Below are 23,879 nucleotides of genomic sequence, written 5' to 3' on the forward strand. Positions count from 1 at the left end.
GTTTGGTCATTTCAAATAATATTAAAGGAAAGCATGAAGTATAAAAATTATTTTTTAAATCAAAATGGCCCCAAGCTAAAAAAAAAAACCTTTGCCCTGGGCCTAATGGCCGGTAAGTGCAGGATCAGAAAACCCAGGTCAGTCTGATTTTAAATGCCATATGTGTTCCATTCAAACATGCCAGGCACATCCCATCTCAGGGCTTTTGCACTTGCCAATATGTACCGGCTCACAGTGTAAAAAATATTTCTTTCTGTGAATCCTGGCATAAAATATTTTAAAGATATTAGACCACATCAAGCTACCTCCACTTCTCCACTCTCTCTTACCTGAAGCCTCCTAAACCCTGGAACAGAAGTAGTTTATTACGTATTTATAGAATTGACAAGAGATTTTCACATATTGAGTTATATGGGGTAATTATTCAGGTTCAAAACTGATTCGGCTTAAATTAAAGAAGCCTGACTTATGGCCTGTCAAACATACATTGTACATCTGCTTGAACCAGTAAGGTAAAGAATGCACTCTCTTAAGATAACGCATCCTTCCCCTCCTGGGCCCTGTTGGTAACGCCTGCCAACATTAGTCCCTCACATCAGGGTCATGTTGACCTGCTCATTTGCAACTGAGTACCTCTTTGAAACTTTGATGAATATGTATCCTGGGCATATTTAATGTATGTTCTTTGTTCTAAAATGATCTAAGACTACGCTGAAAACCACGCTTCTCCAAAACGCTTTCTTCCTTTGAGGAAAAGGCCTTCCCAGGTTATAATCCTCACCTGGCTCAAGTAAAACTTTCCTTCTCGCTCTTAACCATAGAATGGTTACTGGTTATTTTGCCTCAACATAACGAAATTAACCTTTGATAAAACAGTTTTTTAAACTAGATTACTTCGTCTTTCCATTTTCTTTCATAGTTTATATATTGTTTTTATATAAATATACATTTTATACAAAAATAGCTTGTACTGTAAAAATTGCAAAGCCTTGTGGCTTTATTTGGCTTTATTTATTACACATTTTAGAGTTTATGCAAAAATATGAAAGAAAAATGTGTATTGATTTGATATGATTTCACATCCACTTATTAATGACAAAAATGAGGTTGTTTTTAAGAGTCAAGTTGTTTCGATACGAGCATGAAGTAAGCTGTGTCACCATCTCATCTGTTGTCATCGACAAGCACTCAGCTGCTCAGCTGCTGAGAGGCGCTGGGGCTTATGCATAAGAACATGTGGAGAGGCAGCTGCAGCAAGAGGACATTCAGACTATAAATACCGAGGGTTTGTGAGGACTGTCCGAGAGAGTTTGGTCTGAGCAAGGCCACCCTTTGCTCATCTAAATAGCTCTCTGAAGGCCTTCAGGCATTAGCTCCTGCCCCATTAAAGATGACTTTTTCACCAGCAGTGGTGAAAACGGTGCAGGAGCCCATGAAGGGCATTGTCTTGCTCACTAACACCGGCACCACTGTTCCTAGTAACGTGCCTGGCAAGGAGGGTCATTCACTTTGCCCTGCCAGCTGGGTGTCAGCTCTCAGCTGGCTAAGCCATCTCTCCTGACAGCCAGCTCATACGAAGGTACCTCCCAGCTAAATTTGGACTTTATCGTATTCATCTCCCCTTACCCTGGAACAGTAGTGTGATTAATCTATTATTGGTTTGGAGTATGTTATTTCTTTATTGGCTTATTAAGAAACATTATCCTGGGGCCGGCCCAGTGGCACGGTGGTTAAGTTCACACGTTTCACTTCAATGGCCTAGAGTTTGACGGTTCAGATCCCAGGTGCAGAACTACGTGCCACTCGTCAAGCCATGCTGTGGCAGGCACCCCACATATAAAGTAGAGGAAGACGGGCATGGATGTTAGCTCAAGGCCAATCTTCCTCAAAACAAAGCAAAACGAAAAACCATTATCCTGTATACTATTGGCTTGTGAAATTATTATAATTACCACAGTGAACCTGTGTTAAATAAATTATTGGCAAAAACAATCTCAGTCTCTGAGCATTAATTTGTCCCTCTGAGACAAAACAAAAAATAAGTTTTAGAGGCCAGCCCCGTGGCTGAGTGGTTGAGTTCGTGCACTCTGCTTCGGTGGCCCAGGGTTTCGCTGGTTCGGATCCTGGGCACGGACATGGCGCCGCTCATCAAGCCATGCTGAGGTGGTGTCCCACATGCCACAACTAGAAGGACCCACAACTAAAAATACACAACTATGTACCAGGGGGCTTTGGGAGAAAAAGGATAAAATTTTTAAAAATCTAAAAAAAAAAAGGGAAAAGAAAAAATAAGGTTTTGGAGTGGTATTTTCCTTTTAGCCATTAATTAAGAAGAAGATAAAGAGTTTGGTTACATATACTTGATACTGAGCAATGGGCTTGCTCTGCCCTCTGTGATCTGAGCCAATTAATCACAAATTAAGGATTGAGAACGGAAGCTTTAATTCAATTAGCCGTCATAATTGGGAAGATGGCAGACTAATGTCTCAACAAAGCCATCTTCAAGGATTACAGAATCTTGAGGCAGTTATAGGGAAAATGGGCAGTGAGGAGGGGGTCCAGGGATGTTGGTCTCTGGGTGTGATTGCTCCAGGCATCACATTGTTCCATTCTTCTGTCAGCTGTGATGGATACCCTGTAGGTGTGTTTCCCGCCTGTGGTCAGCCTGTTCCTGGGGAGAAACTCATAGAACAAAGTTTTAATTCATCAAGCTATAGAGGAGTACATGAGTAAGTGGAGGCCATAAATCAGGAGAGCATGTGAATTATTTCAGAGTATGCACAGAGCAGCAAGTAGTCACACAGAGGAGGGGCTGGGGTCATTTAGCATAACAAGAGGGCCTCATTTATGCTCACTTACATACTGAGCGTGTGGTTGTGAGAGAACTTAAGGTCTAAATGTGCAACAAGCAGTTGGATAAAAAGTATGAAGTTCAGGAGAAAAGTCAGGGCCAGAGCAGTACATCTCTGCTATAGATTGAATATTTGTGTGCCCCACTAATTCAGATGTTGAAACCTAGCCCCTAGCATGATGGTATTTGGAGGTGGGGACTTTGGGAGGTGATTAGATCATGAGAGCAAAACTCTCACGAATGGGATTAGTGCCCTTTTAAGAGATCCCTTGTCCTCTTCTGCCACGTGAAGACGCAGCATGACGATGGCTGCCCATGAACCAGGAAGTGAACTCTTGCCAGATGCCAAATCTTTTGGCACCTTAATCTTAGATTTCCTAGCCCCCAAAATTGAGAAATAAATGTTTCTTGTTTAAGCCAGCCGCTCTATGGCGTTTTTGTTATAGTGACCCTAAAGGTCTAAGAGAATTGGAAGCAGGAGTGGGATGCTGCTGTAACAAATACTCAAAGTGTGGAAGAGGCTTTGGAACTGGGTACAGGCTGAAAGAGTTTTGAGGTGCATGCTAGAAAAAGCCTATGCTGCCATGAACAGATCATTAAAGGTGATTCTGGCAATGACTCAGAAAGAAAAGAAGACAGCTACAGAGAAGGCCTCAGTCTTCCTAAGAATTTGTAAGTAATCCTGAACAGAATGTTGGTAGAAACATGGATGCTAAAGGCCTTTCTCATGAGTTCTCAGACAGAAATGAAGAACGTATTATTGGAAAGTGAAGGAAAGGCAATCCTTGCAAAGAACTTGGCTGAATTTTGTTCATGTTCTGGGTTTTTGTGGAAGGTAAAACTTGTAAGCAATGAAATTGGATATTTAGCTGAACCTATTCCTAAGCAAAGTGTTGAAGGAGCAGCCTCGTTCTTCCTGGCTGCTTTTAGTAAAATACTAGAAGAAAGAAATGACTTAAAGATGGAATTGTTCATTGAAAAGGAAACAGAACATAAAGATTTGGAAAATTCTCAGCCTATCTATGTTGTGAAAAATGAGAAAACATGGCTGGAAGAGAACACTAAGGGTATGCCCAAGTGACTGTCTGATAAGGAGATTAGTATGGATCGACCGTTTCAAAAGAAGCCAGGAGCTACTTTCCAAGAAGAAGAGTCCTGAAGGGCTGCCCCACCATCACAGCAAGGGCCCCAGGACAGAGCAGTTTCAGAAGAGAGGCTTCCTGCGCATGCACAACCTTAGCATGCGCTGCCCAGCACTGCTTCGCTTTATGGGCTCCACTCCCTGCAGTCCAGTGCCACGCTCCTTGGCTAACTCAGGTGTGGCTCTTGTGGGCCTCCATGCAGTAGGGGCCATAGTGACTGCCTCTTCCAAGGGCACAGGTAGCAAACTTCGGTGGCGTCAGTACAGCACTGTCTCCACCTGCACGCAGAATGCATGACTGCCCTCACCTGGATTTCAAAGGGCAGTGCCACCACAGAGAGCCACCATTCGGGCAATGTCCAGCGGAGGCAGGGGGGATGTCTGCTGACTCCAGACCTACAGAGCAATCTGCACCCCACACCAGTGGGGAGAAATATGGAAGGAGGACTGCAGCTCCAGTGGGCCTGGAAGACAGAGCATCCAGCCAAACAGGCTTATTCTTGAGCCTTAAGGTTTAATGTTGTTTGACCCGTTAGGTTTTGGACTTACTTGGGACTTGTCACTCCTTTCTTCTTTCCTATTTCTCCCTTTCGGAATGGGGGTGTCTATCCTATGCCTGTCCCACCGTTGTATTTTGGAAGCACCTAGCATGTTGGTTTCACAGACTCACAGCTGGAGAGCAATTTACCTCAGGTTGAATCATACCTTGAGTGTCACCCATATGTGATTTAGATGCCATATAGATAAGACTTAGGATTTTAGATTTCAGAGTTCATGCTGGAATGAGTTAAGACTTTTGGGCGGTTGGGATATAATGAATGTGTTCTGCATGTGAGAAGGACATGAATTCCGGGGGACCAGGAGTGGAATGCTAAAGACTGAATGTTTGTGTCCTCTGAATAGTCATATGTTGAAATCCTAACCCTCAAAGATGATGGTATTAGGAGGTGGGGCCTTTGGGAAGTGATTAGGTCATAAGTGGGGAGCCCTCATAAATGATGTCCTTATAAAAGAGGTCCTAGAGAGCTCCTTCACCCCTTCTGCCATGTGAGGATACAGGAAAAGATGGCCATCTACCAACCAAGAAGCTATGCCTCACCAGACACGGAATCTGCTGGTGCCTTGATCTTAGACTTTCCAGCCTTCAGAACTGTGAGAAATAAATATCTATTGTTTATAAGCCACCCAGTTTACATACGTAGCCCCCCATTATCCATGATTTCATTTTCTACAGTTTCAGTTATCCATGGTCAATCACTGTCCAAAAATATTAGATGGAAAATTCCAGAAATAAACAATTCATAAGTTTTAAATTGAATGCCATTCTGAGTAGCATGATGAAATCTCATGCCATCTCACTCCATCCCACCTAGGACATGAATCATTTCTTCGTCCAGTGTATCCACACTGCATGCACTACCCACCCCTAGTCTCTTAGTAGCCGGTTATCAGATCAGCTGTCACAATACTGCAGTGCTTATCTTGAAATCACCTTTACTTTACTTAATAATGGCTCCAAAGTGCAAAAGTAGTAATGCTGGCAATTCAGATATGCCAAAGGGGAGCCATAAAGTGCCTCCTTTAAGTGAAAAGGTGAAAGTTCTTGATTTAAGGAAAGGAAAAATATCATATGCTGAGGTTGCTAAGATCTACAGTAACTTTTATTACGGTATATTGTTATAATTACCCTATTTTATTATTAATGTTGTTAATCTCCTACTGTGCTTAATTTATAAATTAAACTTTATCATAAATGTGTGTGTATAGGAAAAAACATAGTATAGATAGGGTTCGGTGCTATCCTCAGTTAGGCATCCACTGGGAACATGTCCTCTATGGATAAGGAGGGACTACTGTTTTCTGTCATGGTCACCTGAACAAAGAGCCACTCACAGAGAGGTGGAAATTGAAGTTATGGGTTTAGGCAAAATGTCTTGAGAAGAGTGTTTGACAGATTCTTCAGACTTCTGATTCAATGTCACCTCCTTTGGTCACCCTCGATAAAGGCATCCCTCCAACCTTACCTGTTATTCTACGTCAAAGCACCTCTTTGACTCTTTTATAGAATTTTTGTAATAGCAAATTTGTAATTATATATTCACACAGGTTATTCATTTTCTACCTTCCCCACTAGGGTGCAAGATTCACAGAGACAGATGGTGAGTGGTTTTATTCAAAATTGTAATAATAATGATAGCAGACTCTCCTAAGTATTTGTGTATATTACTAGATTTGTCCTCACAGCAATCCTAAAAGTTAGATTCTATTCTTATCTGTATTTTATAGGTGAGGAAAATGAGGTACAAAGGGTTTAAGTAAATTGTCCAAGGTCATGAGGCTAGTAACAATGGAGCCAGGATTCAAACCCTGAAAATTTGGCTCCAAAATCAGTGCTCTTAACCTCGGCTTCCATGTCACACTGACCTTCTTAGCCCAGGACCTATCACAATCATTGTCACAAGGGAAGTGCGTAGTAATTTGTCACATGAATGGAGGATTCAATCATGTTATCCTACTATTTAAAATATATCAATAATCTTGATCGCCAACTGGATAAAATCACATTCTAACCTATAACATAGGAAGCCCTTTAAGACTTAGCCTCAGTCCACCTCCTCAGTCTCATCTCCTCTCTCTCCTCCTTAGAATCTTACACAGTTCCCAGAACATTGTGACATACCTTCTTAACCTTGCATACCCTGTGCCATCTGCTATGAATGCTCTTGCTTCTCTTCCTGTACATTAATGTGATGAATTCCTACTTAGGTTTGCCTGTGAAGCATTCCCTAACCTGCATAGGGAGAGGTAACTGTGCCTTTCTTCTAGTCTTCATTGACTTTAGTCTTTATCTCTCATAGTACTTTCCACAGTGTTCAGTATTCATCATTTTGCATATGTGTTTCACCCATTGGACTGTTTGCTTCTTCCAAATATTAATATTCTACATTTGCCAATTTGCACAGCTACTGGCACATATAGAAACTCAATAAATGCTTTGTGAATTGAATTGAAATGGAGGCAAAAGAAGAGTCTGTGAAGGAGTTAAAAATGAAGAAGGAGTCTTTAGAAAGAGAATTATGTGCCTGACACAGAGAAGATGCTCAAAAATATCAGTTGCATTGATTTGAAATAGCCCACACAATATCCAAAAGGAAAGAATTAAAACACTTGGATAAAAAAAGTTTGGCTAATAGTATCAATAGATTCATGGGCAATACAATAAATGAGACTTACTTTCCTTTAAATGCTTCAGAGACAAAGAACAAAGATATTTTTTAAAGAATACCATTAACTAGAGACTGCATAATGTAATGGGAAGAGAATTGGCCTTTGGCTTCAAAAAGACATGTTTTTGTAGATGAAATGGAAAGATTCCAAGAAAGACACAAACTAACAAAACTAACCCAAGAAGAACTAGAAAACCTGTGAGTAGATTTATAATAAGTAAAGAGATTGAATTAGCATTCAAAAATTACCTACAAAGTGGAACCCAGACCCATATGGCTTCACTGGTGAATTCTACCAAACATTTAAAGAAGAATTAATATTAATTATTCATAAACTCTTCCAAAAAGAGAGGAGCAAACTCTTCCTGACATATGCTATAAGGCCAATATTATTCTGATACCAAAAACAGACAGACATCAGAAGAAAACTATGGACCAATATCTTTTATGCATAGAGACACAAAAGTCCTCAACAAAATACTGGTAAACAACACTGAGTAATATACAAACAGGATAATGCACCATGGGATATGCACCAAATGGGATACACTCCAGGAATGCAAGGTTGGTTTAATATATGAAAATCCATTAAAGTAATACACCATATCAATAAATAAAAAACAAAACCACACAATCATCACAATAGACATAGAAGAAGCATTTCACAAAATCAAACACCTCTTTATGGTAAAAACATTCAACAAAGTAGGAATAGAAGAGAAGCTCCTCAACCTACTAAAGAGCATCTATGAAAAACGCACAGCTAACATCCTACTTAATGATGAAAGATTGAATATTTTTCCTCTAAGATCAGGAATAAGACATCTTTGTTCTTGCTCTCATCACTCATCACTTCTAGCCACTTCTAATCAACATTGTACTGGAGGTTCTATCCACGACAATTAAGCAAAGCAAAGAAAAAAGGCAACCAGATGGGAAGGAAAATGCAAATAATATGATCTTCTATATAGGAAAATCCTAACAAATCCACTAAACATCTACTAGAATGAATTAAAAAGTTCAGCAAGGTTGCAGGATATAAGGTCAATATACAAAAATCAATTCTATTTCTATATATTCTCAGTAGCAATCTGAAAATGAAATTAAGAAAACAATTCCATTTGTAATAGCATCAAAAGGAATAAAATAATTAGTAATAATTTTAACAAAAGAAGTGTAAGACATACTCTGAAAACTAAAACATTGCTGAAAGAAATGTAAGAAGATCTAAATAAATGGAAGACATTTCATACTCATATATCAGAAGACTTAATATTGTTAAGATAGCAATACTCTCAAATTCATCTACAGATTCAACACAATCCCTATCAAAATTCCAGTTGCCTTTTTGTAGAAATGGACAAGCTAATCCTAAAATTCATATGGAAATACAAGTGACCCAGAATAGCCAAACAATCTTGAAAAATAAGAACAAAGTTGGAGGACTCACTCACACTGCCCAGTTTCAAGACTAACTACAAACCTACAGTAACAAGCACAGTGTGGTACTGGCATCAGAATAGATATTTGAAATACATCAATGGAATAGAATGAGAGTCTAAATATAAACCTATACATGTATGGTCAATGATTTTTGACAAGGTTATAAAGATAATTCAATGATAAAAGTATAGTCTTTTCAATAAATGGTGCTGGGACAACTGGACATCCATATGTAAAAGAATGAATTTGAACTCCTACCTTGCATCATATGTAAAATTAATTTAGAACAGATCAACAAGCTAAATGTAAGAGCTACAATGATAGAACTGTTAGAAGAAAACATAGGCATAAATCTTTGTGCCTATTTTGGATTAGGCAACTGTTTCTTGGATATGATACCATAAGCAAAAACATCAAAAGAAAAAATAGATAAATGAGACTTCATCAAAATTAAAAACTTTTGTGCATCAAAAGACACTATACACACAGTGAAAAGACAACCTACAGAATGGGAGAATATATTTACAAATCATCTATCTGATAAGGGTTAATATCCAGAATATATGAAGACCTCTGACAGCTCAAGGACTGGCATGATAGTTACAAAGGAAGTGTTTATTTCTGAAAAATGAGATTTGAAAGAATTTTTTTCTTTGTATTTTTTGGTTGTTTCTTGTGCTTTGTTTTTTAAATAAAAGAATCATATAATTTTCATAAAACAAAGACTAAAAAGAAATATTTACTAACTAGTAGTTATTTTATGGATGATGCTGTCTGTGCTTAAGCACTGTGAAAAATACACAAGTTAACTGTGCATGGTGTCCTCCTGCGCAGTCTAGTTGGAAAGACAAAATTGGTGGTGCTGATGGTAATGGAATTATTATATGGTGATAAATAGATGATAAATAACATAGATACATCATGCACAGAAAGATAAATAGTCGGCCAAATAGATATAGAAATACCTAATGGCACAGCAATAGGTAACCAGAACACCTTATATTTATTTGCGTCTGAGTTTACCACAGGGCCGGCCCCCTATAAAACATTGTAAAGTCACCCGATGAAAGGTAACATATGATGCGGGGTCGGTGAGCCAAGGAGTCGAAAGAAAGATTTCTTAGACTCTCAAGATCTGGCAGTAGTGCTCTTTTATTTAGAGAATAGTATGGAATAGCATGGGGACAGGACCCATGGGCAGTCAGAGCTTCTGCTGCCGCCGCTTCTGCTGCCCCCGCTGGCATGGGGACAGAGCCCATGGGCAGGCAGAGCTGCTGCTGCTGCCCCCGCTGGCATGGGGACAGGACCCATGGGCAGGTAGAGCTGGTGCGTGGGGACAGGACCCACGGGCAGTCAGAGCTCCTGCTGCTGCCCCGAGTTGAGGGTTAGGGCTAAATTTAAGGCATAGGTATATGATTCATCTCTTTACAAGACAAAGGAAAGAACATGAAAAAAAGTTAAAATGGTATCAGTGCAGGTGGGGTCTGGTCATTGGGTGATCCCATGACTTTTAGACAAGAATCAAATTGGATTAAGTAAAGGTCAGAAGCCACCACCCTAAATCAGTTACATGAGATTGCCAGACAGCAACCAACGTAAGTTCTTGCCTCTGGCATTGATTAAGAGCTTCCAGAGATAAGACCATCCCCCCCTTCTTCCTGGCACAGAGCGGGAGGCATCTTCACAGATAGAGGTTTCCCTTAGAAATGTAAATGTTTACCAACAAAGGGGCAAACAAATTCCACTCCTTGGAGCCTGAATCTCATCTGTAGTTTTAAAACTAACCAGCCTAAAAATCCTCATCATAAGCCATTTTAAAATTAAGCAGCCTAAAAATCCTCATCAACATATATTGAGGCTCAGGCTCTGCTATTTTTCTATTAAAAAATTGTATTTAAAAAAAAAGTGGGTAGTTTTGACTCACTATGTTGACCAGCAAGAAATTCATCCTTTTTGCTGCTTTGAGCTTTTGCTTTATTTGCTTTCACCAAGCACTCTAAACTGCTTCTGGGAGTTGTTGACTCAAATACCAGAGCAATAAAAGCAAGAACCAGGAAGGGCTCCTTTATAACAAGAAACAACAACTCAAAACCGCTCCTTCCAGCTGGCCTCAGTCAGGTCTTCCGCAATTGGCTGGGGCTGCAGCGCGGAGCGACTGCTCCCCAGCTCAGAAATCTGGGAGAGTATTTTAACTGTCGTTCCAAATTGAATTTTTTTCTTTTGTTATGTTAAGGAGATGCAATCACCAACCACCCTGAACCAGACCAAGCCTCACCACAAGAGCAAAGCCTATAAACTTTGCCTTATTTTTTGATGCGGGGTCGGTGAGCCGAGGAGTCGAAAGAAAGATTTCTTAGACTCTTAAGATCTGGCAGTAGTGCTCTTTTATTTAGAGAATAGAATAGCATGGGGACAGGACCCATGGGCAGTCAGAGCTTCTGCTGCACCAAGTTGAGGGTTAGAGCTAAATTTAAGGCATAGGTATGAGAGTTATCTCTTTATGAGACACACACACACAAAAAAAAGAGTTAAAATGGTACCAGTGCCAGTAGGGTCCAGCCATTGGGCGGTCACAACTTTTAGAGAAGAATCAAACCGGATTGAGTAAATGGCAGAAGTCACTGCTCAAATATTATCCTCAGCTAAAGACAAAGGAGGATTTTGGGGTGGGGGGTCAGTTACATGAGGTTGCCAGACAGTAAACAACTTAAGTTCTTGCCTTCCCCATTAAGAGTTTCCAGAGATAAGGCCATCCCCCCTTCCTCCTGGCACAGAAAGGGAGGCATGGAGATTTCCTTCACAAATGCAACTGTCTCTGATCAAAGGGCAAGCAAATTCCACTCCTAAGAGCCTGCTTCTCATCTGCAGTTTTAAAATTAACCAGCCTAAAATCCTCATCATTTTTAATGCTAAGATCTCTCCAGGAAGAGTTTGTTATCTTATTGAGATAAACTGCAGTGTATGTGGAAACATGCTTTCCAACTGAGCCAGCACAAGCAAATAACCACCTCTCCTTTTTGAATACTCATTCCCCATCTGAAATGTCCTTGCTTCCCTTAAAAAAAAAAAAGAAATCTGGGAGGGACAAAGTCCGGGGCAGAGCAAAGCTTCCTAGTTCTGGCGTCACAGCCAGCGTCGTCTTTCATCCGCTGCCTCCGCGTCTCCTGAGCCGGCCTTGGAGGCTTAGTTGCCTCACGTTTTCCTAAATTTGATCGATTCTTCTCCAAGTTGCAAGGATGACTGACAGTGTCCACAGTCCAGACGCTTCTTTGAAACTTGATGGTTGCCCATCACTGGTTAAAGGGAAGCCAGTGTAGTTTTCTGTCTTAAAGGAGCCTGGAGAGAAGGCCAATTGTTCTGCCCCCAGCTGAGGAATGACCGTACATCACGTTTTGGTTTGAGCTAAGCACGGTTTCTGGAGGACAGAGGAGATTTTTCCCTCTCAAGGACAGCCATCATCAAGCCCCAGGAGAAGTCCAATCATGTTAAAGGGAATTCTTTCCCTAAGGAAGAGCAGTGTAATTGGATAACCTTTTTCACTCAACTTATTAAAATTTGTGAGAAAACGTACATTACACTTTAGTAATTGTATCTTTATCCAGTTTAATAAGTCACTGTCTCCGGAATGAAGGATAAAATAGAAAATCACCTTGCCGATAGATGACCTCTGTAATTTTTGCTTTCGTAGCCTATATACATAAGTATTCAATATATAACTGGTGATTTAAGAAAATCCCAAAGATTGGTTATTGAAAATAAAGACCCAACTCTGATCTTGTGCACAGTAAGAGGTTAACTGTCTGTCAGTTTCAATTCAGTTTGACAAACAGAAATGGCAAGCAAGAGGATATTGGAGCATATGCGGAAGCCATTTTGTGTAAACCTAATTTGGCCTGACCTTGTCTTTCCAAAAGGGCCTGACCGAGGCCGAGGCCGTTGAGCATGCATTGTATATCTGCTTTAGATATTCACTACGGCAAGAACAAAGGTCCTTGAGATGAAGGTGCAACTTCCCTCCCCCTCCCAATGTTGGCATTTCCTTAAGGATTAAGCATCTTTCCTTAGGCTAGGAACTGAGCTCAGAATAAACTCTCCCAAATTTTCATTTATAGATTGGTTATGGGTTACTATCGTCGACAAGTTCTTGACTGTAATTGAATGAGGGCTTTTTGTGAGAAGCTACAGAGCTTAGAGAGAGACTTTTGTCATGTGGGTGACTAATGACTAATGGTCACCCTTTACTTCAGAGACAGGATGATCACAAGAAATTGAAGTTCACAAATAATCACGCTCACTTCTCCGTCTTACTTAAGCAGCCTTACACTGTTATAGGGGATGAAGGGATAGTGACGGTCCTGAGGAGACCGAACTCTACCATGGAGTTCTTGAAAACTCTCGATATTATCTGCAACTTTTTCTCATAGCCCCCAAATAAGAGTTTACAATGGTACTAATATTTGTGTAGAGAGTTAGTTTCCAGAGCTTTTGTTTGATTTTCTTTTCTTTCTTTTTTTTTTTTTTTTGAGGAAGATCAGCCCTGAACTAACTACTGCCAATCCTCCTCTTTTTGCCATGGAAGACAGGTCTTCAGCTAACATCCGTGCCCATCTTCCTCTACTTTATATGTGGGACACCTGCGACAGCATGGCTTTTGCCAAGTGGTGCCATGTCCACACCCAGGATCCAAACCGGCAAACCCCGGGCCACCGAGAAGCAGAACGTGTGCACTTAACCGCTGCACCACCGGGCTGGCCCCTTTTGTTTGATTTTCAACAAGCCTCCTAGGAAGTAGAGAAAAAAACTATTTTGTGAACAAATAAATCAGCTGGATTGACTTTTTAAGGTCCCCACAGCAAGCAGAAGCATAACTGGAGCTAGAGCAGGGTCAGTGTTTGTCAAACTTTTTTGCCCAATATCTATAGGAAGAAGTCACATGATTGACTGGCGTAAGATTCCACTTCTAGGAGAACCGAAACTGTGATTAAGTTCAGTCTCAGTTTGGTGACATGGTGCTTAGCATAAACAGCTCCATTTTGAGCCTGTCGTCTTGTTTTTAACAGAAGCCAGCATGAAATTAAGATGCCCCATACATAAAACATTTTATATTATTTATTTATTTTCTAAGGAAGATTAGCCCTGACCTAACATCTGTGCCAATCTTGCTCCACTTTATATGTAGGTCGCCACCACAGCATACCTGACAAGTGGTGTATGTCTGTGCCTGGGATCTGAACCCGCAAACCTGGGTCACCAGAGCAAGGCATGCCTAACTTAACCACTATGCCACAGGACTGGCTCCCTATAAAACATTTTAAACTCACCCAATGAAAGGTATCTTTAAAAACCACAAATATATAAAATATATAAAAGAATAATAACCAATCTCTGGGATTTTCTTAAATCACCAGTTATATATTGAATACTTACATATAAAGGCTACGAAAGCAAAAATTACAGAGGTCATCTATCGGCAAGGTGATTTTCTATTTTATCCTTCATTCCGGAGACAGTGACTTATTAAACTGGATAAAGATACAATTACTAAAGTGTAATGTACGTTTTCTCACAAATTTTAATAAGTTGAGTGAAAAAGGTTATCCAATTACACTGCTCTTCCTTAGGGAAAGAATTCCCTTTAACATGATTGGACTTCTCCTGGGGCTTGATGATGGCTGTCCTTGAGAGGGGAAAAATTTCCTCTGTCCTCCAGAAACCGTGCTTAGCTCAAACTAAAACGTGATGAACGGTCATTCCTCAGCTGGGGGCAGAACAATTGGCCTTCTCTCCAGGCTCCTTTAAGACAGAAAACTACACTGGCTTCCCTTTAACCAGTGATGGGCAACCATCAAGTTTCAAAGAAGCGTCTGGACTGCGGACACCGTCAGTCATCCTTGCAACTTGGAGAAGAATCTATCAAATTTAGGAAAACGTGAGGCAACTAAGCCTCCAAGGTCGGCTCAGGAGACGCGGAGGCAGCGGATGAAAGACGACGCTGGCTGCGACGCCAGAACTAGGAAGCTTCGTTCTGCCCAGGACTTTGTCCCTCCCAGATTTCTGAGCTGGCGAGCAGTGGCTCCGCGCTGCAGCCCCAGCCAATTGCAGACGACCTAACCGAGGCCAGCCGGAAGGTGCGGTTTCGAGTTGTTTGTTATAAAGGAGCCCTTCCTCGTTCTTGCTTTTTATTCCCTCCGGTATTTGAGTCAACATCTCCCAGAGGCAGGTTAGAGTGCTTGGTAAAAAGAAACAAAGCAAAAGCTCAAGCAGCGAAAAGGATGAAATTCTTGCTGGACCAGCTCCTGCTTCTGCCCTTACTGATCTTTTTCACCTTAGAGTCTTTCCTGAAGCTTTTTATTCCCAAGAAGAGGAAATCGGTCGCCGGAGAAATCGTCCTGATTACTGGAGCTGGACATGGACTTGGGAGACTGACTGCCTATGAATTTGCCAAACTTAAATGCAAACTGGTTCTATGGGATATAAATAAGGTAATAGTGCTTACCATGTTTTTTACTTTCTGGTACCTTTAATCTGTGGACACGTCTGCATTTTACAGGCAACAACCCCTTGCAGCATCTCTGTAAATTAGGTAGAAAAAATTACTATTGCCATTTTATAGATGCGGGGAAACCGTGGATTAATTAATGTGTTTATGATCACATGAAAACGGACCTAGAGAGTATAAGATTTCCAGTTACTGCCTATCGCAAATTTGACATTATAAATTTATCCTTACTTTTGCCCTGAAAATAATTTGTAATCTCCCCCGAAACCTGATTTCACTGATTCCTCTAACTTAATCATATGGAAAAAGTAATCGTTTGAGCTAGTATATTAAAAGAGTAAGAGGTTTGTACCTATTAAAAAAAAAAAACCCTACTTGCAGTTCCTGAAATAAATGGGTTTAAAAGATTACACCCAACAGAAAGCAACATTACTCTGCCATAATAATTGCCAACAGTAAATTTTCAAAATCATCTTTTAGTTAAAAACAATAAAAAAGAAAAAATCTTCAATGTAATGTTGTACTAGAAGGTGTAGCGTTAAGGAAGAGAGGATTTAGAATCTTACATTTGATTTGGCCAGTGGTAGATGGACAAAGGTGTTCTGAGCCACCTGATGGCCTGAAACACCATCTGTACACAGGAGACAACATGCAATGCTGTAATGAAGAGTTCAGGCTGTGTGACTCTAGATGACAGCTAACCCAGTGAGCAGGGCGATTGAAATAGCAATCAACAAATACTTATTGAGCACCTGCTGCCTAGATATTAAGAACACAATGGCAAGCAGGAAATAGGGTCCTATTCCCTCAGTCTAGTAGGGAAAATAGACATTAAATAATTCCACATGCAATGTAAGGTACAAACTAGGCCCAGCCTCATCTGCTGTGGTCACAGTAGTGTCCCGCATGGGTGTGGTCAAACTCGGGGGAGCTCTCCACTTCCTCACGGATAACTATTCAACTTCATGGGAAACTTCCGAGAGCTTCGGTTCCTTTTCTGCAAAATGGATAAAATAACACCACTTACCTTTGAGGACTGGGAGGATTATACCAAATAATGCACGCAAAGCAGTTAGCACAGTGTCTGGCACTTGGTAAATACACGAGTGTTAGTATTATTCCTTCACAAAGTGAAGTTTAAGCCAATGTGTAAGGGTTACTTTACACAGCTAGGTGAATGATTCCCAACGCCCAGTGCTGGTTTGTACAAAGTTTTCTCTACTCTGGAGCAAAGTGCATTTATCCAACAAATATTGAGCACTCACTCTCTGCCAGGCACTGTTCCAAAGCAGAACTGAAGACACGGCGGTGAGGAAAACACGAACCTCGTGAGCTAGGGATGATCAACAAGACATGCTGTATAATAAAATATGTAATTGTTGGATGGTGATAAGTATCAGGAAGAAATAAAACATGGAAGGGGATAGGGACTCTGTATGGCGGGGAGGGTGGGGATGGGAGAAGGCCTCGATGAGATGAAGACAGTTGAGTCGAGATCAGAAGAGGCTGAGGCTACAGTGAGCCCTTCGCGCAGCTCTGCAGAGAGAGATCAGCCATGCAAAGCCTGGCACAAAGTGAGGGAAGGGAGAGAAGTAAAAGAAAGGTCTAGATCTGTGCTGTCCAGTACAGTAGTTGCTAGTAGCGTAGCCACTTGTGGCTGTTGAGCATTTGAAATGTAGCTCATCTGCATTGAGATGTGCTGTGGGTGTAAATACCCATGGGATTTCAAAGACTGATTGTGTAAAAAAGAATGTAGAGCATCTTGTTAATAACTTTTGTATGGATTACATGTTGCAATGATAATATTTCATAATAATATTTCAAAATAATATTTTGGATATATTAAGTTAAATCAAATATAATACTAAATTAATTTTTTTTAATGTGGCTACTAGAAACATTAAAATTACGTCTGTGACTTGCATTATATTTCTATGGAACAGCGCTGGTCTAGAGACTTAAGGAACAGAGACTCCAAATCGTAGTGTTCCTGTCGGCCGTGGTTTGTGCTTCAGCTTTTACTGGGGGATCCAGTGGAGGGTTTTGAGCCAGTTTCTACTGAAGAGTTTCCTCCTGCTGCTGGGTGGCAGGGAGACGAGTTAGACCATTGTGATAATCCAGGTGAGAGATGGTGCTGGTTTGTCAGACCAGGGTGGTAGTAGCGGAAGTGGTCAGAAAATGAAGGATAATGTAGTGAGTTTTCATTATGTTAAATTCGTTTAACTTAAATAATCCTTTTATTTTGAGATTATGTCCTTCCTACTTTTTTGTGGGTAAAATATGTATACTTTTAATGAAATTGCAATGATAGTTGTGTTAATTTTTTTTATTAAGATTATGATAGTTTACAACCTTGTGAGATTTCAGTTGTACATTATTGTTAGTCATGTTGTGGGTACACCACTTCACCCTTTGTGCCCTCCCCCCACTCCCCCCTTTTCCCTGGTAACCACCCATCAGTTCTCCTTGTCTATATGTTAACTTCCACCTATGAGTAGAGTCATATAGAGTTCGTCTTTCTCTGTCTGGCTTATTTCGCTTAACATAATATCCTCAAGGTCCATCCATGTTGATGCGAAAGGGACGATTTTGTCCTTTTTTATGGCTGAGTAGTATTCCATTGTGTATATATACCATATCTTCTTTATCCAATCATCAGTTGCTGGGCACTTAGGTTGGTTCCACGTCTTGGCTATTGTAAATAATGCTGCAATGAACATAGGGGTGCATGGGACTCTTGGAATTGCTGATTTCTGGTTCTTAGGATAGATACCCAGTAGTGGGATGGCTGGGTCATAAGGTATTTCTATTTTTAACTTTTTGAGAAATCTCCATACTGTTTTCCATAGTGGCTGCACCAGTTTGCATTCCCACCAACAGTGTATGAGGGTTCCTTTTTCTCCACAACCTCTCCAACATTTGTCACTCTTGGTTTTGGATATTTTTGCCAATCTAATGGGTGTAAGGTGATATGTTAGTGTAGTTTTGATTTGCATTTTCCTAATGATTAGTGATGATGAACATCTTTTCATGTGTCTATTGGCCATCCTTATATCTTCTTTGGAGAAATGTCTGTTCACATCCTCTGCCCATTTTTTGATCGGGTTGTTTGTTTTTTTGTTGTTGAACTGTGTGAGTTCTTTGTATATTATGGAGATTAACCCTTTGTCGGATAACTAGCTTGTAAATATTTTTTCCCAATTAGTGGGCTGTTTTTTTGTTTCAATCCTGTTTTCCCTTGCTTTGAAGAAGCTCTTTAGTCTGATGAAGTCCCATTTATTTATTCTTTCTATTGTTTCCCTCATCCGAGGAGTTATGGTGTCCGAAAAGATTCTTTTGAAACTGCTGCCAAACAGTGTACTGCCTATGTTCTCTTCTAGAAGGCTTATTGTTTCAGGCCTAATCTTTAGGTCTTTGATCCATTTTGAGTTTATTTTTGTGAATGGTGAAAAATAATGGTCAATTTTCAATCTTTTACATGTGGCTGTCCAGTTTTCCCAGCACCATTTGTTAAAGAGACTTTCTTTTCTCCATTGTAGGCCCTCAGCTCCTTTGTCAAAGATTAGCTGTCCATAGATGTGTGGTTTTATTTCTGGGCTTTCAATTCTGTTCCATTGATCTGTGCACCTGTTTTTGTACCAGTACCATGCTGTTTTGATTACTGTAGCTTTGTAGTATGTTTTGAAGTCAGGGATTGTGATGCCTCCGGCTTTGTTTTTCTTGCCCAGGATTGCTTTAGCAATTCTCGGTCTTTTGTTGCCCCATATGAATTTTAGGATTCTTTGTTCAATTTCTGTAAAGAATGTCATTGGGATTCTGATTGGGATGGTGTTGAATCTGTAGATTGCTTTAGGTAGTATGGACATTTTAACTATGTTTATTCTTCCAATCCATGTGCATGAAATGTCTTTCCATCTCTTTATGTCATCGTCGATTTCTTTCAAGAAAGTCTTGTAGTTTTCATTGTATAAATCTTTCACTTCCTTGGTTAAATTTATCCCAAGGTATTTTATTCTTTTCATTGCAATAGTGAATGGCATTGCGTTCTTGAGTTCTTTTTCTGTTGGTTTATTGTTAGTGTATAGAAATGCTACTGATTTATGTATGTTGATTTTATACCCTGCAACTTTACTGTAGCTGTTGATTGTTTCTAATAGTTTTCCTGTGGATTCTTTAGGGTTTTCTATATATAACATCATGTCGTCTGCAAACAGCGAGAGTTTTACTTCTTCATTGCCTATTTGAATTCCTTTTATTTCTTTTTCCTGCCGAATTGCTGTGGCCAACACCTCCAGTACTATGTTGAATAGGAGTGGTGAAAGTGGGCACCCTTGTCTTGTTCCTGTCCTCAGAGGGATGGCTTTCAGTTTTTGTCCATTGAGTATGATGTTGGCTGTGGGTTTGTCATATATGGCCTTTATTATGTTGAGGTACTTTCCTTCTATACCCATTTTATTGAGGGTTTTTATCATAAACGGATGTTGGATCTTGTCAAATGCTTTCTCTGCATCTATTGAGATGATCATGTGGTTTTTGTTTCTCATTTTGTTAATGTAGTGTATCACATTGATTGACTTGCGGATGTTGAACCATCCCTGTGTCCCTGGCATAAATCCCACTTGATCATGGTGTATAATCTTTTTGATGTATTGCTGTATTCAGTTTGCCAGAATTTTGTTGAGGATTTTTGCATCTATGTTCATCAGTGATATTGGCCTGTAGTTTTCCTTCTTTGTGTTGTCCTTGTCAGGTTTGGGGATCAGAGTGATGTTGGCTTCATAGAATGTGTTAGGGAGTGCTCCATCTTCCTCAATATTCTGGAATAGTTTGAGAAGGATAGGTATTAAATCTTCTTTGAATGTTTGGTAGAATTCTCCAGAGAAGCCTTCTGGTCCTGGACTCTTATTTTGGGGGAGGTTTTTGATTACTGTTCCTGTTTCTTTACTTGTGATTGGTCTATTCAGATTCTCCATTTCTTCCTGATTCAGTTTGGGGTGGTTGTAAGAGTCTAGGAATTTGTCCATTTCTTCTAGGTTGTTCAATTTGTTGGCATATAGTTTTTCATAGTATTCTCTTATGATCCCTTGTATTTCTTTAGTATCCGTTGTGATTTCTCCTCTCTCATTCCTAATTTTATTTATTTGAGATTTCTCTCTTCTTTTCTTGGTGAGTCTGGCTAAGGGTTTGTTGATTTTGTTAATTTTTTCAAAGGAGCATCTCTTTGTTTCATTGATCCTTTCTACTGTCCTTTTTGTTTCAATGTCGTTTATTTCTGCTCTAATTTTTATTATTTCCCTCCTTCTACTGACTTTGGGCTTTGTTTGTTCTTCTTTTTCTAATTCTGTTAGGTGTCGTTTGAGGTTGCTTATGTGAGCTTTTTCTTGTTTAGTGAGGTGAGCCTGTATTGCAATGAATTTCCCTCTTAGGACTGCTTTTGCTGTGTCCCAAATGAGTTGGTATGGCGTGTTTTCATTTTCATTTGTCTCCAGATAATATTTGATTTCTTCTTTAATTTCTTCTATAATCTAGTTGCATTAATTTTTAATGTCCTTATTTGGCCAAATAAAAGGTTGGCAGTCCTAGTTCAGTATATACACCCCAGTCTACTTTTCTTGGAATTTTACAGATTTTGAGATTATAAAAGTCCAAGAACCACTAAACCCGACTGGGGAAGTAGAGTGGAGTGGCAATTTCGAGCAGTCCAAGCAGCAGAACCTAGAGGTGTAAAACTCTTGGGCTGATGGAAGTGTGGAGAATGAGTGAGAAAGTGAAGTAGAAGTTAAGATTCTCTTAGGATCCAGCTGGAAGGGCAGGGAGGGGCCAGAACAAATTCTGTTTACCTAGGATACAAAGACAAATTGTCACCAGAGATAGTTTCTCAGATTAACTCAAGCAGCAAGGAGAGCAGAGTCCAAATATATCCATCTGAGGACGTCAGGGACTGACATCGTCATATTCATCATGAAGTCTACAAAAATGGAACGTGCATTTAGGGAGGGATTGGTGTGGCTTTGGCTTTGTTATTCTACTGGGACTGGTGCTATGAATTATTCATTCTCTTCTATGTAGAAAATCTCATATTTCTTGACCATTCTCACCCCCATGCCTGGTTAGATAAATTTGAGAAGATAAATTTACAGTAAGTGGTGGGTGAGCACATAGTATATATGCAAAGACTGTTGATTGAATGAAAAGGTGAATTAGTGAATAATTGGAAAAAAAGTAATGGAAGGAATCATAAAAACATTTAGATGTGTAGTAATCTAGGTAATGGGCAAAAGGTTTTAGTTGTGGGGATAGAGGGCAAAGAATGATAAGTAAAGACTAAAGGGGAGTCCACAATTAAAATTTGAGAAGACCCAAAAAATCAATATAATATACTTTTTTTAAAAGATTTTTTAAATTTTTTTCCTTTTTCTCCCCAAAGCCCCCTGGTACATAGTTGTGTATCCTTCATTGTGGGTCCTTCTAGTTGTGGCATGTGGGATGCTGCCTCAGCATGGTTTGATGAGCAGTGCCATGTCCGCACCCAGGATTTGAACCAACGAAACACTGGGCCGCCTGCAGCGGAGCACGCGAGCTTAACCACTTCGCCACGGGGCCAGCCCCTCAATATAATATACTTTTGAAAATCTTTTTTATGGTGATAAAATATATATAACATGAAATTCTCCATTTTAACCAATTTTAAGTGGCAGTTCAACAGTTCAGCAGTTCAGTGGCAGTAGTACATTCACATTGTTATGCAATGATCTCTATTATCCATCTCCAGAAATTTTTCTTCATTCCAAGCTGAAACTCTGTACTCATTGAACAAGTACTCCCCATTCCCCTCTTCCCCAGCCCCTGACAACCACCATTCTACTTTCTGTCTCTGAATTTGACCACTCTAGGTAGCTCATATGACTGGCATTATGCAATATCTGTCCTTTTGTGTCTGTCTTATCTCACTTAGCTTCACATCCTCAAGGTTCATCCATGTTGTAGCATGTGTGAGAATTTTATTCCTATTGAAGGCTGAATAATATTCCATCATATATACTATTAATAAAATATACTTTTAAAGGAACTGAAAGCCATCCATCTGAGAACAGGAACAAGACCAGCGTGCCCACTCTCACCACTCCTATTCAACATAGCACTGGCGGTTTTGGCCAGAGCAATTAGGCAGGAAAAAGAAATAAAAGGAATCCAAATAGGCAATGAAAAAGTGAAACTCTTACTATTTGCAGACAACATGATCTTATATATAGAAAACCCTAAAAAAATCCATCAGAAAGCTACTAGAAGTAATCAACAATTACAGCAAAGTTGCAGGGTACAAAATCATGTATGTAAATCAGTAGCATTTCTATACTCTAATAATGAACTAACAGAAAGAGAACTCGAGAACACAATCCCATTCACAATCACAACAAAAAGAATAAAATATCTTGGAATAAACTTAAGCAAGGAAGTGAAAGACCTATATAATGAAAACTACAAGACTTTCCTGAAACATGTTGATGATGACAGAAAGAGATGGAAAGACATCCCATGCACATGGATTAGAAGAATAAACATAGTTAAAATGTCCATACTACCTAAAGCAATCTACAGATTCACCGCCATCCCAATCAGAATCCCAATGATATTCTTTACAGAAATAGAACAAAGAATCCTAAAATTCGCATGGGGCAACAAAAGACCCCAAATTGCTAAAGTAATCCTGAGAAAAAAGAACGAAGCTGGAGACATCACAATCCCTGACTTCAAAATATACTACAAAGCTACAGTAATCAAAACAGCATGGTACTGGTACAAAAACAGGTGCACAGATCAATGGAACAGAATTGAAAGCCCAGAAATAAAACCACACATCTATGGACAGCTAATCTTCGACAAAGGAGCTGAGGGCCTACAATGGAGAAAAGAAAGTCTCTTCAACAAATGGTGCTGGGAAAACTGGACAGCCACATGTAAAAGATTGAAAATTGACCATTCTTTTTCACCATTCACCAAAATAAACTCAGAATGGATCAAAGACCTAAAGGTAAGACTTGAAACCATAAGGCTTCCAGAAGAAAATACAGGCAAGTACACTCTTTGACATCAGTCTTAAAAGGATCTTTTCAGACACCATGTCTTCTTGGACAAGGGAAACAAGAGAAAGAATAAACAAATGGGACTTCATCAGACTAAAGGGCTTCTACAAGGCAAGGGAAAACAGGATTGAAACAAAAAACAACCCACGAACTGAGAAAAAATATTTGCAAATCATATATCTGACAAAGGGTTAATCTCCATAATATATAAAGAACTCATGCAACTCAACAACAAAAAGTCAAACAACCTGATCAAAAAATGGGCAGAGGATACAAGCAAACATTTCTCCCAAGAAGATATACGGATGGCCAATAGGCACATGTGCTCATCATCACTGATTATCAGGGAAATGCAAATCAAAACTACTCTAAGATATCACCTTACACATGTTAGAATGGCTAAACTAACCAAGATAAAAAATGACAGATGTTGGAGAGGTTGTGGAGAAAAAGGAACCCTCATACACTGCTGGTGGGAATGCAAACTTGTGCAGCCATGATGGAAAACAGTATGGAGATTTCTCAAAAAATTAAAAATAGAAATACCATATGACCCATCCATCCTACTACTGGGTATCTATCCAAACAACTTGAAATCGGCAATTCAAAGAGACCCATGCACCCCTATGTTCAT

The 23,879-nt window shown here is 39.8% G+C and overlaps 1 protein-coding gene and 1 long non-coding RNA gene across 3 annotated transcripts in view; one reads left to right on the forward strand and one right to left on the reverse strand.

Annotated features, from left to right (window-relative positions):
• Positions 1 to 2,423: 2,423 nt before the first annotated feature.
• LOC139044838 (uncharacterized) lies at positions 2,424 to 16,323 on the reverse strand. Of its 2 annotated transcripts, none has more exons than XR_011502148.1 (3): positions 16,189 to 16,323; positions 15,159 to 15,234; positions 2,424 to 2,682 (listed from the first exon to the last, which is right to left on the reverse strand). It is a non-coding gene; the product is annotated as an uncharacterized lncRNA (long non-coding RNA). The 2 variants fall into 2 exon arrangements; XR_011502147.1 differs by having other exon boundaries at positions 2,428 to 2,671.
• The window catches only part of HSD17B11 (hydroxysteroid 17-beta dehydrogenase 11), a 38,071-nt gene continuing 28,511 nt past the window's right edge, over positions 14,320 to 23,879 (forward strand). The window contains exon 1 of the mRNA XM_014842432.2: positions 14,320 to 15,144. Coding sequence (XP_014697918.1) covers positions 14,935 to 15,144 — 210 coding nt within the window. The 5' untranslated portion in view covers positions 14,320 to 14,934. The remainder of the gene's footprint in view (positions 15,145 to 23,879) is intronic.

This window comes from Equus asinus, chromosome 3 (genome assembly GCF_041296235.1).
Source record: "Equus asinus isolate D_3611 breed Donkey chromosome 3, EquAss-T2T_v2, whole genome shotgun sequence".
Taxonomy (NCBI): Eukaryota; Metazoa; Chordata; class Mammalia; order Perissodactyla; family Equidae; genus Equus; species Equus asinus.